Raw genomic sequence first — 15,891 nt, 5'->3', positions numbered from 1 at the left:
ACACCTGCCCAGGTGACAGAGGCAGCAAGATGTGCCCGGCATAGTGGGACTGGCCTGGTCCCCTCGGCTTGCCTGCCCCCCTCTTGCCTCCTGCTTCTGGAGCTACGGGGAGCTCCAGCGCCTCTGACACAGCAGCCCCTAGTGTGCCTTGGAAGCCTCAGCCCCTGTTACTTTATAGGTTTTTTCATTTGGGGGGTTGGTTCTTAGTTTTACAGCTCATTCGGTGGCAACTGGTAATTGTTAAATGGGCAGGGGTTCCCTTCAAAAATCACTAACATTCGCTGAGCTGTCCTCTCTCAAGGGTGACCAGATGCCTGGAGTCGCACACATAAGGTCCGTTAGAGGGGCACCTGGGTGGCTCTGTGGGTTGAGCATCCAACGCTTGGTTTCTACCCAGGTTGTGGTCGTGGGGTCGTGGGATCGAGCCCTGATCGGGTTCTGTGCGCAGTGCAGAGTCCGCTTGAATTCTTACCCCACTGCCGTCTCTGCCCCCCTGCTCGGGCACGTGCACAGCTGTTTCTCTCTCACGTTAATAAAATCTTTAAAAAGAGAGATGCATCAAATACATCAGACTTGGTCTATCACCAGCCTTGATCAAACCAGACTAGGGAAAGAACCAGGTCTGGGGACACATGTGTGGTCTTAACATAGCCAATTTTTAGCCTCTCGTGATTATTACAAAATCAGAACAGCAAAAATATTCCCCGGCCCCCATTATTTGAGATCACATGTCCGTAGGGGGCTCTGCACCTGGTGCGGGCAAGGCACGGCCCCCCGCACCACCAAGCCTATGTCCCTGCAAGACAGGGGTCTTTGAGGAGTCGTCTGCCCTTCCACTCCATGAGGGTTTGGCCTTCTTCAGCATTTCTCCCAGCAGACTATGTAGCAAATGCATCAACTGAGTTCTTGCCCTTGTCTTCTCTCCTTGGCCTGTGTCCTGTCCCCCCATCTCTGCTCCAGCCTCCTGGGGATTCCAGGGGGCCCCCATGGCTCTCTGCCATGGCCCCCTTCTCCCAGGAGGACTAGGACCACTCAAGAGTCCCTAGGGACACAGTGTAGTGCGTCGCCTCCACAAGGAGGCTCTTCCAACACTTCTGCTTGGAGGGATCAGTCCCCCCACCTTATTTATTTAAGTCATTTGTCCCTGGGAGGTCTTTGATGGCTGCTGGATCCACTATCAGCTCCCATACCAGCTGGTGTCTGGAGGCCCTGCCCCGTCCACGATCCCGATTCTAGCTGGGAGCCACAGGCCTAGGTACAGAATATGAGTTAAGAGTTACCCTGGGGTGACACCTGGGTGGCTCAGTGGGTTAAGCCTCTGCCTTCGGCTCAAGTCATGATCCCAGAGTCCTGGGATCGAGCCTCACATAGGGCTCTCTGCTCAGCAGGGAGGCTGCTTCCCTTTCCCTCTCTCTGCCTGCCTCTCTGCAGATCTCTGTCAAATAAATAAATAAAATCTTTAAAAAAAAAAAAATTTACCCTGGGCCCCACCCTGACACCCAGACCTCCCAAAGACTGGTCCTTCCTGTCCTCCTGAGTTGCCCATGCTGGGCACGGGGGTTGGTGGTCGGGGCGGGGGGGCGGGGAGTAGCACCTGCCCTGTTCCTGCACATGATGGCTGGGTGGGCAGGAGCTTAGTCTCGGAGCGGGGAAGCTTGGTCTGTGTGGTGGGCCGGGAGGCCCTGAACTCCGCAAGCCTGAGTGGCAGGCCTGAGAAGGGGGGCCTGTGTGGCCAGTTCCAGCAGCTTTCAAGAAGGCTTTTCCAGAAAGGGGGGCCGTCTTCAGGCAGGGTCCCTGGGCAGCCATGTGCTCTGGCGTCTGCGCCTCTCGTGCTGATGCGGTGCAGATGGGAGGACGGCGGGGCGGGGCGGGGCAGCAGGAAGTGCCGGAGCTGTGGGGGGCTGTGGGGGGCTGTGGGGGGCTGGCAGCTGTTCCAAACCCAGAGTTCCTCGTCCTGCGTCCTGGTCCTGCGTTGAGGCTGGTGGCGGAGCTCCCAGGCCACCGCCTCGGCCCAGCGGGAGGGCCTGCCCCCGCCACTCTTCCAGGGCTCAATTCCCACCCCCAAGCTCGGCGGGGGGCCCCTGGTGGCCCGGCTCAGAGCCCGGTGTGGGAGCACCCCGGCCTCCGGCGACCTGTCCCACTCATGCACACAGCAGGCCCAGCAGCACTAGCCCAGGGAGGCACAAGGGAACCGGGTCAGGGAAAGGCTCTGGGACAGCTGCGTGTTCCTTGGCTTACTCGGCGTTTCCCCTTGAACGCCAGAGATCAGCCACCTGTTTTCTGGACGCAGCAGAGGGTGGGGGAGAGAGTCCCCGATACCCTGGGGTGTGGAGTATTTTGGAAAAGGCTCCCACGTGGAACGCATTTGGAGAAGGGAAGGGCTTGTGTCTGGCCAGCGCAGCCCTTGCTGCATGGAGCCCCGTGGGGGCCCAGGAGCACGAGGACGGAGTCCGGGGGACATGCAGGATCGTCTTCAGGACCCCCACCTCCGTTCAGCCCGGGCCCACCAACAAATCCCACCTGGACCTCCCACACTGGTTCTCAGGGGCCTCCTGGCCAGGGCTCCACGGCATCTTCTCCCTGTGTTTCCCTGCGGAGGGCAGCTCGGCCGCCTCCACGGCTTGGCAGAGGGTGCAGACAGGTGTAGCACCACGCAGGCGGCCATCAGGGTAGGGAGGAAAGCGGGTGTGCGGGGGCCTGTCTGAGAGGGTCTGACTTCAGCCCGGGGAGGGGTCGGAGCCACGTTGCTGTGCTGGTGAAGCCCGTTGGGTCTGCGTCTTGGGGCGGCAGTAGGGGCAGGGGCAGGGGTGCGAGGGCTGCGAGCTCACGGGACCGCCGCATCTCCGGCACAGGGAGGCGGTCTGGGAGAACATGGCGCGCATGTGCGTGAAGACCCAGCGGCTGGACGTCGCCAAGGTGTGCCTGGGGAATATGGGCCACGCGCGTGGAGCGCGGGCGCTGCGGGAGGCCGAGCGGGAGCCAGAGCCGGAGGCCAGGGTGGCCATGCTGGCCATCCAGCTAGGCATGCTGGTGAGTCGGGCGCTGCACTAGCGCGGGCAGAGGGGGAGGTTGGCGGGGGGCAGGCACTGGCCTCACAGGGCCGGCCAGCGTATGTGGGTCTGGGCCATGCGGTAGCAAGGAACAGAAACCCCCTTGAAGGAGTTGGAGCCAGAAAGCAGAGTGAGGCCTCTCCCCTCTCCGGTGTCCTCCCCATCTCCTGCCCGTGCATGGGCTCACGGCATCGCGAGAACCTAGGGGACCAGGCAGGGAGGGGGCAGGCAGCCCGAGTCAGCTCCTTGTCCACAGGACGCTGCGGCAGGTGGGGTCTCCTCCCCAGCGTGCAGGGCAGCCCCCAGCCTTCCGGGGCTGACGCCATAGGACAGAGTGCTGCGACGGCGTGTGGTGTCGCTGCCTGCGGGGGCCGCTGTCTGGGAGCCCGAGGGCTGATGCACGCTGTCCCATCTCCAGGAGGATGCCGAGCAGTTGTATAGGAAGTGCGGGCGCTACGACCTCGTGAACAAGCTGTACCAGGCCTCTGACCAGTGGCAGAAGGCCGTGGAGGTCGCGGAGCTCCACGACCGTATCCACCTGCGGGCCACCTACTACAACTACGCCAGGCACCTGGAGGCCAGCGCTGACCGCGGTCTGGCCCTCAGCTAGTGAGCGCGGGGCCCCGTCCAGACTGAGCCGGGGAGGGCCCGCTTACTCTGGCTTCTTCCTCCGTCCCAGTGAGGCCGTAGTAGGAGCCCGTAGAGGAAGCTTCTCGATGAGGCACTGCCTCGGGGAAGGTGGTGGCCTCTGGGTGTACAGGGGGAGCTTGAGCTCGCTCTCACCAGAAGAACCTCAGACACCAGAAGAGCCTCCCAGCCCGCGCCAGGTTCTGGGTCTCCAGGCCCAGGGTCACTGGCTGTACCACCACAGCACTGTGACCCGCTGGGCGCTGACATAGGGTGAGACCGTGGGGAGAAGCCGCTGTTTCTCTTCTCTCACAGCTACGAGAAGTCAGACACCCACCGCTTCGAGGTGCCCAGGATGCTGTCGGAGGACCTGCAGTCACTGGAGATGTATGTCAATAAGATGAAGGACAAGTGAGTGTCGCTGCTGGTGGTCGGCAGGCGGACTGTGGGTTTGCCATGGGGCCGGGAGCCTCCCTCTGTTGCTTCCCGTGGGAAGGTGGGGGTACCGATCCCTCCCTGGGAGCTGCTCCCCAGCCTACCAGGGTGGGGCCTGTCCAGACCCTGGGACCTCAGTCCTGGCCGAGCCACCCAGCTGGCACGCTCCCTCCTGGCTGCTGGCCGCGTGAATGCACGGCGAGGGTGGCGTTGGGGATCCGGGGATCCTTTCCAGGGGCCGCAAGCCCTTAGCGGGGCTGGTGGGCTCGTCGCAGGACCCTGTGGCGGTGGTGGGCCCAGTACCTGGAGAGTCAAGCCGAGATGGACGCGGCACTGCGCTACTACGAGCTGGCAGAGGACTACTTCTCCCTGGTCCGCATCCACTGCTTCCAGGGCAACGTTCAGAAGGTAGGGGCGTCCCGGGGCCTGCGGGGCAAGGGGAGGCGCAGACAGAGCCCCAGGGCTCCCTCCTCTCTCTCCAGGCTGCTGAGATCGCCAACGAGAGCGGCAGCTGGGCGGCGTCCTACCACCTGGCCCGCCAGTACGAGAGCCAGGAGGAGGTGAGGCAGGCAGTACACTTCTACTCGCGGGCGCAGGCCTTCAACAACGCCATCCGCCTCTGCAAGGTAGGCGCCAGCGGGCACGCAGCCCCGGACGGTCCACGCCATGCAGGCGGGCAGAGGGGCCCCAGAGAGCTGCATGGTGGACGCCACGTCCCCCACCCCGGGGCCCATTCGCACGTCGCTCCTGTCTGGGTGACTGCCGCTGCTCCCCAGGGACTTCGTGAAGTGCCACCAAGAAGCCCTTTGGCTTCCACGGCTCTCCTGCAAGCACGCAGGCTGGCTCGTAGCTCGTGGCCTGTACGCAGCAGGAAGGACATTCTGCATGCGTGGACGTGACCCAGCCCAGGGCTCGGAGACCTGTGTTCTGTTAATAGAAAAAGGGGGCCCCCAAATTCTGGTGCACAGACTGCATGTGACCGTCTGACACTGGTTAGAAACCATCGTCATGGGAGCACCTGGGTGCCTCAGTTGTTAAGTGTCTGCCTTCGGGTCAGGGTCCTGGAATCGAATCCCACGTCGGGCTCCCTGCTTAGTGGGGAGTTGGCTTCTCTTTCCCTTTGCCTGCCACTTCTCCTGCCTGTGCTCTCTCTCTCACTCTCTCTCAAATAAATGAAATGTTCAGAAAGAAAGAAAGAAGCCGATGTCACGTGGGCCAGCGGCGTGCCCGAGTGGGGGTGGTGGGCTGCCCCTTGGCACCCTTAGCAAGCCCGCACAGGAAGCCCTGGACATCCACTGTCCCCCACAGGAGAATGGCCTGGATGACCAGCTCATGAACCTGGCCCTGCTGAGCTCGCCCGAGGACATGACCGAGGCAGCGCTCTACTACGAGGACAAGGGCGAGCACATGGACAGGGCGGTCATGCTGTACCACAAGGTGAGCGAGGGTGGGCACGCCGGGGCCTGCCTCGGTATATGCCGGGGTCACTCGGGCCTTCTCAGGGCCTGGGGCTTGGGCGGCTGCTCAGAGCACCTCCTGTCCGCAGGCTGGCCACTTCTCCAAGGCCCTGGAGCTGGCCTTCGCCACCCAGCAGTTCGTGGCCCTGCAGCTCATAGCAGAGGACCTGGACGAGCGCTCGGATCCCGCCCTGCTGGCCCGCTGTTCTGACTTCTTCATCGAGCACAGCCAGTACGAGAAGGCGGTCGAGCTGCTGCTGGCCGCAAAGAAGGTACGGTTAGGAGTCCCCGCTCAGCACCCACTCGGGCACCGAGGCCCGGGGGCTGCCTTTTCCAGACTCGGTGGCTGTGGCTTCGCCATCTCTCACAGTTACGATGTCCCAAGAGGCCCGTGGCTCCCACCTGCCCCGGGTGAAGGAGCGCTAGGAACAGGGTCACCTCGCACAGCTGCTCCTTTCGTAACCCCCACAGCCTGGGTGGTGAACGCGTGGTAAAATACAGGTACCATGTAAGTCACCATCGTCACTGCCTTTTAAGGGTACGGCTCAGTGTTACCAAGTGCGTTCGCACTGTAGTGAGAACCGTCTCCGTGCCCCTGTTTTCATCTTGCAAAGCTGAAACGCTGCCCCACTGAACGCCAGCCCCCCAGCCGCTCCCCAGCCCCGCCCCCCCTTCTGTGTGTGTGCGTGGGACCGTGCCAAGGACCATTGTACCTGGAATCACACAGGATTCGTCTCGAGTCTGGCTTCCCTGAGTGTCACGTTGTCAGGCTTCATCCATGTGGCTGCAGGTGTCAGAATGTCCTTCGTTTTTGTTTTGTTTTGTGTTGAGAAGAGAGCATGTGCGCGCAAATGGGAGCGGCAGAGGGAAAGGGAGACAGACCCGAGCAGACTCCCTGCTGAGTGCAGAGCCTGATGCGGCTCGATCTCACGACCCTGAGATCATGACCTGAGCCGAAACGGAGAGTCAGACACCTGACCGATGGGGCCACCCAAGTGCCCCCAGAATGTCCTTCCTTTCTAAGGCTGCGCCATGCTGCCCTCGTGTGCATGCTGCCCGGGGCCTGCCCGTCCGTGGACACTGTGTGGCCTCTACCTCTTGACTCTTGTGCATAGTGCTGCCGCGGACACGCGTGGACACGTATCTCTCAAGAGCCCTGCTTTCAGTTCCTTTGGGTGTTTACCCAGAACTCAAACTACCAGGTCATCTGGTAACCGTTCTCGCTGTGTGAGGGACATCCAGACGGCCTTCCATGCGGCACCCCAGTGTGCCCCTGCCAGCCGCGCACAGTGTCCCAATGCCCCACAGCCTCGCCAGCACTGTAGAAAGATTCTCCCGGATAGCCACTGAATGGTGACGTAGAAGATGGTTACTCATGCAAAATTAGCCTGTCCAAATTGAAAGATCTCTCTCGCTGAAGCCAGAATCTTACAGTTTGAGTGTTTCCCGGGTGAGCAACCCAAGAATTCCTGAGCACGTGTTCTAGAAAGACCCAACACATGCACATGTCCACCCTCCCCAAGGCAGCGCCATACCTAATCTGACTCCAGGAGAAACACCACTGGGCTTTCTCTAGCCAGATAAGTGGATTCTGTAGTTTGACCATGAAAACCAGACAAGGCAGAACAGCCAGGAGAGCTCTGGAGGAAGATTAACAGAGGTGATTAAGCCCCCAGACAGTAAAATACGTGACAGGGAGGATAATGGGGGTTGGAGCAGGACCAGGCTTGCGGGTCAGCAGAAAATACCAGAAAATCCAGACATAGCACCACTTGCACAGGCACATCTCGTATGTGCAAAGGAGCATTTCCCAGCAGCGGGCGGAACGCGAGCCTCTGGTGAAGGGGTCGAGGCCCCCCGACCACTGCTGGGAAAGCACCAAGGTAAGTCCCGTCCCAGCCCGTTCCAGGTGGCCTAAGTTGTGTGTCAGCCACACAGCCCTGCTCCCCTGGAAACTGTGATGTCTTGAACAATCTCAAGAGAAGAAAGGCATCTTCTAAGTAGGATTCAAAACCCAAATGCCAATGGGAAGGACTGATCCATTCAGCCAAATGTAAATCTGAAAAATCACACATGGAAAAAACACCATTAAAAAGTAAGGATAAATAATGGGGGAAATAACGTATCCTACTTCTATCTATCCCAAAGTGTAATGTTCGTAATAGGTACGGAGTTCCTATGAACCAGTAAGAAATTTAGCAGCCACTCCAAAGAAAGGGACAAAGACTATGGACGGTTTATTCTAAGAAGGAACTGTGGGCAGACCCAGCACATCAGACACTTGGCCTGCTCCACAGACACGCACAGATGAAAACTCCCGAAGATCCCACTTGTCCTGGGTTAGACCAGTGAAGGTAGGAAGTCAGCAGGCCGCAGGGAGTCAAGGGAGCAGACACTCGGGCTGGGTGTAAGCACAGCGTCCGTCTCCAGGAGAGCTCACGGGCCCCTTGACCCAGCGCTTCCGTCCTCGGGATCCGTCCTCAGCAGGACTGTACACGTGGGTGGCACCCACTCGCGGCTATCCGCGCGTAAAGAACCTCCTTCCCTGCGGCAAGGGGGGGGCCGCTGAGGGCTCCAGTGTTGTCGCTGTGCTGGGTCCCACGCAGCTCCTGACCGACGGAGAGGACACCGCCTCCAAGACATCCACTGTTTGTGCAAGACCGGTTCTTAAGGGAAGGCTGTAAAATTTCCCTTCGATTTTCAAGAAGACTAATCAAAGCCCTTAGCTTAAAAATTTGAAACGAACTGTAGAAGGAAATTAACTTCTGGTTTCTTTTCCTCCCACGACCAACGCAGCATTCTTCCGAGTCCACGTTCCCCTCGTCCCATCTCAGGGCGTGAACAGCGTGAGAGAGTCCGTGCACGAGTGTTGGCCCGTGCCCAGCGAGCGCGTCCCGTCCCCGCCCTGGGGCGTGCGACCCGGCAGGCAGGGGCTGCCCCTGGGCTGAGGGCCTGGCCTCCCCCGCACCCCGCTCTCACCGCCCCTTCCCGGCTTGCAGTACCACGAAGCCCTGCAGCTTTGCCTGGAGCAGAACATGACCATCACCGAGGACATGGCCGAGAAGATGACCGCGTCCAGGGACTCCAAGGACCTGTCGGAGGAGTCTCGGCGCCAGCTGCTGGAGCAGATCGCCGACTGCTGCGTGCGCCAGGGCAGCTACCACCTGGCCACCAAGAAGTACACGCAGGCGGGGAACAAGCTGCAGGTGAGCGCGGCCGGCGGGGGCCTGGGGGCGGGGCGGGGGCGGGGCGGGGGCTTGGGGGCGGGGCTCACCCTCCAGGGCTGCGCTGTCCGGGGCAGCGGCTTCCCGGGGCCCTGCGCAGACAGAGGAGCCCCGAGCTCCCTCTTGCGGCGACACCCCGCCCGAGCGAGGGGCAGAGGGCCGCGCCGCGTTGCCAGGCCCCGCTCTTCCTCCGCCCTCCCTCCGGCTAGGCCATGAGGGCGCTGCTGAAGTCTGGGGACACGGAGAAGATCGTGTTCTTCGCGGGCGTGTCGAGGCAGAAGGAGATCTACATCATGGCCGCCAACTACCTCCAGGCGCTCGACTGGCAGAAGGAGCCGGAGACCATGAGGAACATCATCAGCTTCTACACCAAGGGCCGGGCCCTCGACCTGCTGGCCGGCTTCTACGACGCCTGTGCCCAGGTACAGACCCTCCTGCCAGGGCCAGGACCCCCCGGGAGGGTGCCGGGGCCCAGGGGGCTCCTCTGTGCTGACGGCGCTCACCCGCGCAGGTGGAGATCGACGAGTACCAGAACTACGACAAAGCCCACGGGGCGCTGACTGAGGCCTACAAGTGCCTGTCCAAGGCCAAGGCCAAGAGCCCCCTGGAGCAGGAGACCAAGCTGGCTCAGCTGCAGAGCAAGATGACGCTGGTGAAGCGGTTCACCCAGGCCCGCAGGTGTGTGCGCCGCAGCGCGGGCAAGCAGGGACACACGGCCCCCAGGCTCCTCTCCCGGCCGCGGACCAGGCCCGGCTTCGCGGGCAGGGAGCAAGAGCAGAGGAGTCCCGCAGGCCCTAAGTAGGACACATGGACGATGAGTTGCCGCCTCCGTGCTGAGCTCCTCCTGGGGAATTCCCCAAACCTGGAGCTTGACACCCTCCCCCTGCCCCCCGGGACTGCAGTCCCGGCCATGGACCAAGGCCCGCTGGGTCCCTCCCCCGGGACCCTCCCCGGCTCGCACACTGCTCTGCGGCAGACCCGCGTGTGCCCTGTGGAGCGCGTCCCTGCGCTGGCCTTTGCTCAGGCTCACCCCCTGCCCCATGTCCCCCTGCATCACGGTGCCCCCTCCAGACCGGTAACCAGCAGGGACTGGGGTGACAGGCTGAGTCCACCGCGGTACCGGGACTGCGAGCGGCCAGGAAGTTTTTATTAAGTGAATCAGTGAGTCTGTGAAGTCATTAGAGAATTTGTTTAATTCACGGGAGCTGACTTCACGAAAGTTCCATCCCGCGAATGCCAGGAGCTCCGTAGCCCCTGACCCGTGGCGGGCTTCTGGGCTCGGGCTCCACCGACTCCGCTCTCGGCAGGACGTACGCCGAGGACCCCAAGGAGGCTGTCCGGCAGTGCGAGCTGCTGCTGGAGGAGCCCGAGCTGGACGGCGCCGTCCGCGTCGGGGACGTCTGCAGCTTCCTGGTGCAGCACTTTCTGCAGGCCGAGGACTTCCAGACGGTGAGGCCCTCGTGGGGCTCGGGGTCTGCTTCTGCTGCTGGCGGCCCCCACTCTCAGCCTGGGGGGGGCGGGAGCTCACGGTGAAGAGGTGCTTTTCTGTATTTGTCCTTTTAGCCTTTTCTTTTTCTTTTGAAATAATTTCAAACTGAGACATTCACAAGAATAACAGAAGCCACAGGTACCTTTACCGGACTCCGCAGTTCTCAGCGTTTTGCCACGTTTGTTTATTCGTTCTGTTTGCATGTCTTCTTTCTGTTTGATGCTTTACACACGAAACGGGTATTTTTCTGAGTGATATGTGAATGGCACAGCCGGCACGCGTCCTGCCCTTCCCCCTCAGTTCGCGGATACTAGATGGGACACCTCAGGGCGGGACGCCGAGGTCGCACAGCTAGCGCGTTTCTCATTTTCAGAAACTGCCTGACTTTCCTTTAGTTTCTCTTTTGTGCTCTCTCTTTTGTGGTTGGTGTCAAGGTGCTTCGGGCCACATGCTCTGGCCACCTCCTGTGTTCTCTGAAAGAGGTCACGTAACACTAGGGAGCTTCCTCCTTCAGTGTTTGGTCGAGTGCGTGACCGAGCCGAGCCGGGCCTGGAGCTTTCTTGTGCAAGGATTGTGGTGATTCCTTTCAGTAGAGCGGTTCCCAAACATTTTGGTCTCAGGACCCCCTTGCACTGGGAAGTCATCCGTGTGGGGCGACGTGACGCTGTCTTTTGTGTCACAGAATAAAACTAAGCCACTGAAAAATAAAGTAAACCCACCACATGTTGACGTAAATAACATTTCCATTTAAAAAACTTTGTTTTTATATTTTCCAAAACAGAGAAATTGAGTGGGCACAATAGGCCTGTTTTACACATTTCCAGGTCTCTTTAACGTCATGGAGGCCAGCGGGACGGACTCTTCATTTCTGCCCCTGCTCTCATTTTGGGGGGTGGGTTTTTTAGCTGGAGTCCATGAAGCAGATCTAGCCCCACACCAGTATGCAGGGGAGAGGCGGGGTCCTCAGACAGTCTCAGGCCACCTGGGCCTGCACCGGAACATCCCCAGGCCTGAGCAACCACAGCCCCCGCGAGTTGCACGGACAACCACAGACGGGGTCCCGGGCACCGGTGCGGCCCGCGCGGCGTGCTTCCCTGTCCGCGCGCGTGTGCGAGCTCTCGGTGCCGCCGCTCCGGCGCTGCAGGGCTGTGTCTCGTGGTTTATGGGCGCCTTCTGTCCATGGCTGGCGGCACGGAGCGCCTTCTCGTAGCTCACGTCCTCCTGGGAGTGCCCACGTCCTGCCCTCGCCTTGTTCCGCTTTGTCGTCTTACGTTGGTCGCGGCCTCTCCATCCGACGTGCCTTTCCTGGACCAGCGGACGACCCGCCAACCTTTTCTCCCGCCTGCGGGACGTTCCCTGCCATCCCTGTGTCCCCTCCCACCGGAGGGCCAGTGACTGGGGTCGACTGTCTCCTAGCTCAACTGACTCTTCCCCCTTTTCATCCCGAATTTTACCTGATTTTCGTTCCGGCAGTTGCTTTTGCTATGGCTCCGGGTTCACCCGTCTCGTGCGGCGGCTGCTCCGATGCCGCTCCGGCCCCGACGCGCCACCTGCCGTCACAGTTTGCCCCCTGCCACCCTTAGATTCGTCGGGTTAGTCTCCGCCGTCCGGCCTGTGTCAGGTCAGCTCACGTCTTCCGCTGGCGTCTCACAGCCGGCGCTTCTTTTCTGTCCCAGGCACCGTGGCTAAAGCGGCCGGGGCGGCTCTGCTACGTTCCTCGGAGTGCGCTCGCCCGTTCCTCCTCCCTTCCGCCACCTTCTCACGCATCGCAGAGGCTTAGCTCTCCCCCGTGGCGGGCAGCTCCGTATTTCAGCTTGGGCTAGGCTCGCAGTCGGCCCCGGTCCCCACCACATGCGGCGCGCAGAGTGCACCGGAGAGCAGCGTCCGTTCCCAGGCGTGGGCCCCCCTCTGGGACTCTCTTTACCGATGTCTCCTCATTTCCGGCTGTTCTGATCGACCCCAGGTCTGATTCCGGTTCTTTAAGCCAGTAAGGGTGGGTTTTCTATGTGCCGGTCAGCTTCCCCCAGTGGCCCCTGACTGGGCCTCCCTTCAGACAAGACCTACGGGGAGCAGAAACTCCCCGCACCCCCTCCCCGCTCCCTGCTTCCCAGCACCCGGCGTGTCCCTGCTTGGGGGAGGGCTGGTCCGTGACCGTCCCTCTGCCCCCACCAGAAGCCTCTCTCCGTGTTCACCATCCTCTTGTTACCAACGTAAAAAGTCTCCCCCCAACACCGGCTGCCGTTTCCTTCGTTTCAAGGGCATCCTGTGGGCACCCTCCCAGTTGCAGAGTACACGGCTCCCGGAGAGACTAAGCTGGCCTCAGGGAGCCTCTCACCTTCTCCGGAGCCCTTGCAAAGCACCTAACGATGAGTCAGTTTCAGAAATACGGCTAGTGAGCCAGGCCAGCGACACTGGGCCTTGGCCTCCAGGGTGCCTGGGACTGCGGCCCATGCATGGTGCCCTAGCCCACAGGTCAGCACCGCGAGGGACTCTTCGCTCCCTGGCCTGCTGCTCGCCCCCTCTTGGTCCCCTCCCATGTCCACTCACTGACCCTCGGCTGTCAGAGGGAGCATCTCCAAATCTCTCAGCGGGTTTCCTTCTATTTTAGAGAAGAAAGATAAAATTGGACTCAGACTGTTTGCTCGTTCAACACCAACAGAAAAATCACTCTTCGTGATTTCACCAGATTCTTCAATATCCCAACCTTTGTTTGGAGCCCATGGGATTTAGCAACTTTAACTTAGAAGAAACAGACCTGTGAGTGGCGAGGGGGTAGGCAGGCCAGGCGTCCTCTGGTGGGGAAAGAAAGCCCCTATCCCTGCTCCGCGTCTCCCACTGTCCCCTTGCACTCATATCACCAGAGCCGCCGCGCCAGAGCCCAGGCCTGACGCCCCTGACCCTGCACAGCGGGAGTCCGCTTCGGCCTGTGCGGCCTGGAGCACTTCTCTTCGTTGCCGTCCATCTGGGTCTCGTGGCTGTGCCTTCCTTGTGGAACCGGCTGCCTCGCCCATTGAGAAACCAGCTCTACACGCAGAAGGGGCACCACCCTGCTCCGTGGTCTCCACCGGTCCCTTGCTTCTGGACCCCGCCCCTGAATTCCATCTAGTCCCCAGAGCTCCAAACCCTGCTTTGTACCTGGGTCCCGGCGCCCAGCACAGCGCCTGGCTCACAGCAGGCGGTCACCTCCTGTGTGGGGGTCTCCCCACCTCGCTTGAGAACGCCTAGGACTTGCACTCCGGCGTACGTTCCTCCAGCAAGCGCTGCTTACTTTTCTATTTTCATCTTTCTCTCTCTCTCTCTCTTTTTTAAGATTTTGTTTACTTCTTTGACAGAGCAAGAGAACACAAGCAGGGGGAACGGCAGGGCGAGAGGGAGAAGCAGGCTCCCCGCTGAGCAGCGGGCCCATGGTGGGGCTCAGTCTCAGGACCTGAACCGAAAGCAGCCACTTAACCGACTGAGCCACCCAGGTGCCCCTTTATGTCTAATTTTTATGTCTTAGTTCTATCCACCCAAATTAAAATTGCTCTGGAAATTTTATCATCTTTAAAGAAATACTAAGATCTGGGACGCCTGGGTGGCCCAGTTGTTGGGCATCTGCCTCAGCTCAGGTCACGATCCCAGGGACCTGGGATGGAGCCCCACGTCGAGCCTGCTTCTCCCTCTGCCTTCGGCTTCCCCTGCTCGTGCTCATGCACTCTCTCAAAGTAAATAAATAAAATCTTTAAAAAAGAAACACTAAGATCTGATCCTTTCTTATTTAAAAAAAAGTTTTAAGCTTCTGGAAGTTTTGATCGCATCTGAACGGATATAAAGCGTACCTTGGTGGTAAGTGTTAGAAGCCACCTCGTGCTTCGGTGCGGGCAGGCACAGCAGGCATGGACGGGTGCGGGCACAGGCATGTGTGGACACATGGGTGAGTATAGGCAGGGGTGAGCCTGCATAGCAGGTATGGACAGGCGTGGGCAGGTGTAGGCATGTGTGAGCCTGCACAGCGAGTGTAGGCATGTGTGGACAGGCGTGGGCAGGTGTGAGCCTGCATAGCAGGTATGGACAGGCGTGGGCAGGTGTAGGCATGTGTGAGCCTGCACAGCGAGTGTAGGCATGTGTGGACAGGCGTGGGCAGGTGTGAGCCTGCATAGCAGGTGTGGGCAGGTATGGGCAGGCTTGGACAGGCGTAGGGAGGTGTGAGCAGGCATAGGCAGGCATTGGCAGGTATGGAGAGGAGTGGACAGGCATGGACAGGTGTGAGCAGGCGTGGACAGGTGTGAGCAGACGCGGGCAGGTGTAAGTGTGGTGCTCTGTGGAGGCTCAGAGCCCTCCACCCCAGGCTCTCCCACATAGTCCCACTGGCAGAACCAGAGGAAGTTCCACAGGAAAACCACTGATGGTTCCACGGTTTACCAGCTTACAACTGAGAATCGTACAAACGAGAGGCCCAGCGCGCTGGGGCAGATTTGCTGCTGGTCAGAGGGAACCAGACAGATGGCGTATGTCTGGTACCTGCCTGAGAAGCAGAATCCAGCAGGAATAGCTCCTTACCTCAGGTCTCCTCCAGGGAGCACGGCCCCCAAACACCCAAGTCCCCGAGCCCCAGCCGCTCCCGGGACCTTCCTGCTCAGCTGGGAGTGCTGCCCACAGCCGACAGCGGTCAGAGCCCGGGCTTCGGACACCGCCAGCCCTTGGAGCAGCTGCGTGCTCAGACAGTTGTCCCCAGGCCCCTCCCGTGAAGGCGGGGGCAGGTGACCAGAAACTCGGGGCCGCAGACTTGAGGGGTGGGCGCTTCGGTCTGTGCCGCGGACTAAACCGGTGACCGCTGTCCCAACCCAGGCCTACAGGTACCTGGAGGAGATGCGGAAGCGGGTACCGCCTGCCAGCATATCCTACTACGTGAGCCAGCGGACTGTGGACGCCGTGCACCAGGGCCTGGGCCTCCCCCTGGTGCGCACCGTGCCCGAGCGCGTCTGCCGCAGCAGCGTGGACGACCGCAAGGAAGTAGACGAAGAGGTGCTGGAGGAGGTGGAGAGTGAGCCCTGACAGCCGCTTCTGCGAGCTCCTCTGGAACCTTCCGGGGTTGGTAGCAGGAGCCTGACCTTGTTGAGATGAAAACTGGTGTTTGACGCTCCAGGGCACTGGCCATCCTGCTTAGAAGGGGCCAGCGTATATCCTCCGGCATTCCTGGCCCTTGTGGTCCCTTTACCAGGAAGGGATTTGGCTCATTTTTTCCCATGACAGTCTCCCAAGTACAGACTGTAAAGCCTAAAATGCTAGAACTCGGACTGTGTCCGTCCGTATGTTCACTGTGCCTTGTCCCAGCAGGCAGGGGAGTCGCCCGAGAGCACGACTGAACGTTTCCAACAGGACACGCCGTCCCTGACCATGGGGCCTGGTGTCCATTGGAATGGACATGGGGGTGGCCTTGCCCCAGTGACACGATGGCCAGTGTGGGGTGGGTTCCTTCCAGGAGGCAGCCCCACACAGCTCTGTCACCAGCTCCCGCGGTGAGGGGACGGCCTTGGGGCGTGTCAGTGCAGAAAGGACGACCTTGGGCCCAGGAGCACTACACCCTGCCCGAGCAGTGAGAGCCGTGTGGCCTGGGCTTGAACACCCGC

General features: G+C 60.7%; 1 protein-coding gene and 1 non-coding gene across 3 annotated transcripts in view; one reads left to right on the top strand and one right to left on the bottom strand.

The window, feature by feature from the left end:
* IFT140 (intraflagellar transport 140) overlaps positions 1-15,825 on the top strand; it is a 74,797-nt gene extending 58,972 nt beyond the window's left edge. For both annotated transcript variants that reach the window (XM_047713157.1, XM_047713156.1), the window contains exons 20-31: positions 2,853-3,030; positions 3,469-3,659; positions 3,993-4,088; positions 4,388-4,520; positions 4,595-4,738; positions 5,421-5,549; positions 5,659-5,841; positions 8,569-8,775; positions 9,003-9,215; positions 9,305-9,471; positions 10,101-10,242; positions 15,110-15,825. In XM_047713157.1, coding sequence (XP_047569113.1) covers positions 2,853-3,030; positions 3,469-3,659; positions 3,993-4,088; positions 4,388-4,520; positions 4,595-4,738; positions 5,421-5,549; positions 5,659-5,841; positions 8,569-8,775; positions 9,003-9,215; positions 9,305-9,471; positions 10,101-10,242; positions 15,110-15,316 — 1,990 coding nt within the window. In that variant the 3' untranslated portion in view covers positions 15,317-15,825. The remainder of the gene's footprint in view (positions 1-2,852; positions 3,031-3,468; positions 3,660-3,992; positions 4,089-4,387; positions 4,521-4,594; positions 4,739-5,420; positions 5,550-5,658; positions 5,842-8,568; positions 8,776-9,002; positions 9,216-9,304; positions 9,472-10,100; positions 10,243-15,109) is intronic.
* LOC125091219 (small nucleolar RNA SNORA72) lies at positions 577-707 on the bottom strand. The gene has a single exon (XR_007124616.1). It is a non-coding gene; the product is annotated as a small nucleolar RNA SNORA72 (small nucleolar RNA).
* Positions 15,826-15,891: the final 66 nt, after the last annotated feature.

This window comes from Lutra lutra, chromosome 18 (genome assembly GCF_902655055.1).
Source record: "Lutra lutra chromosome 18, mLutLut1.2, whole genome shotgun sequence".
NCBI lineage: Eukaryota > Metazoa > Chordata > Mammalia > Carnivora > Mustelidae > Lutra > Lutra lutra.
The sequence above is the reverse complement of the archived record's forward strand: the minus strand, read 5'-3'. Positions and strand labels throughout refer to the sequence as shown.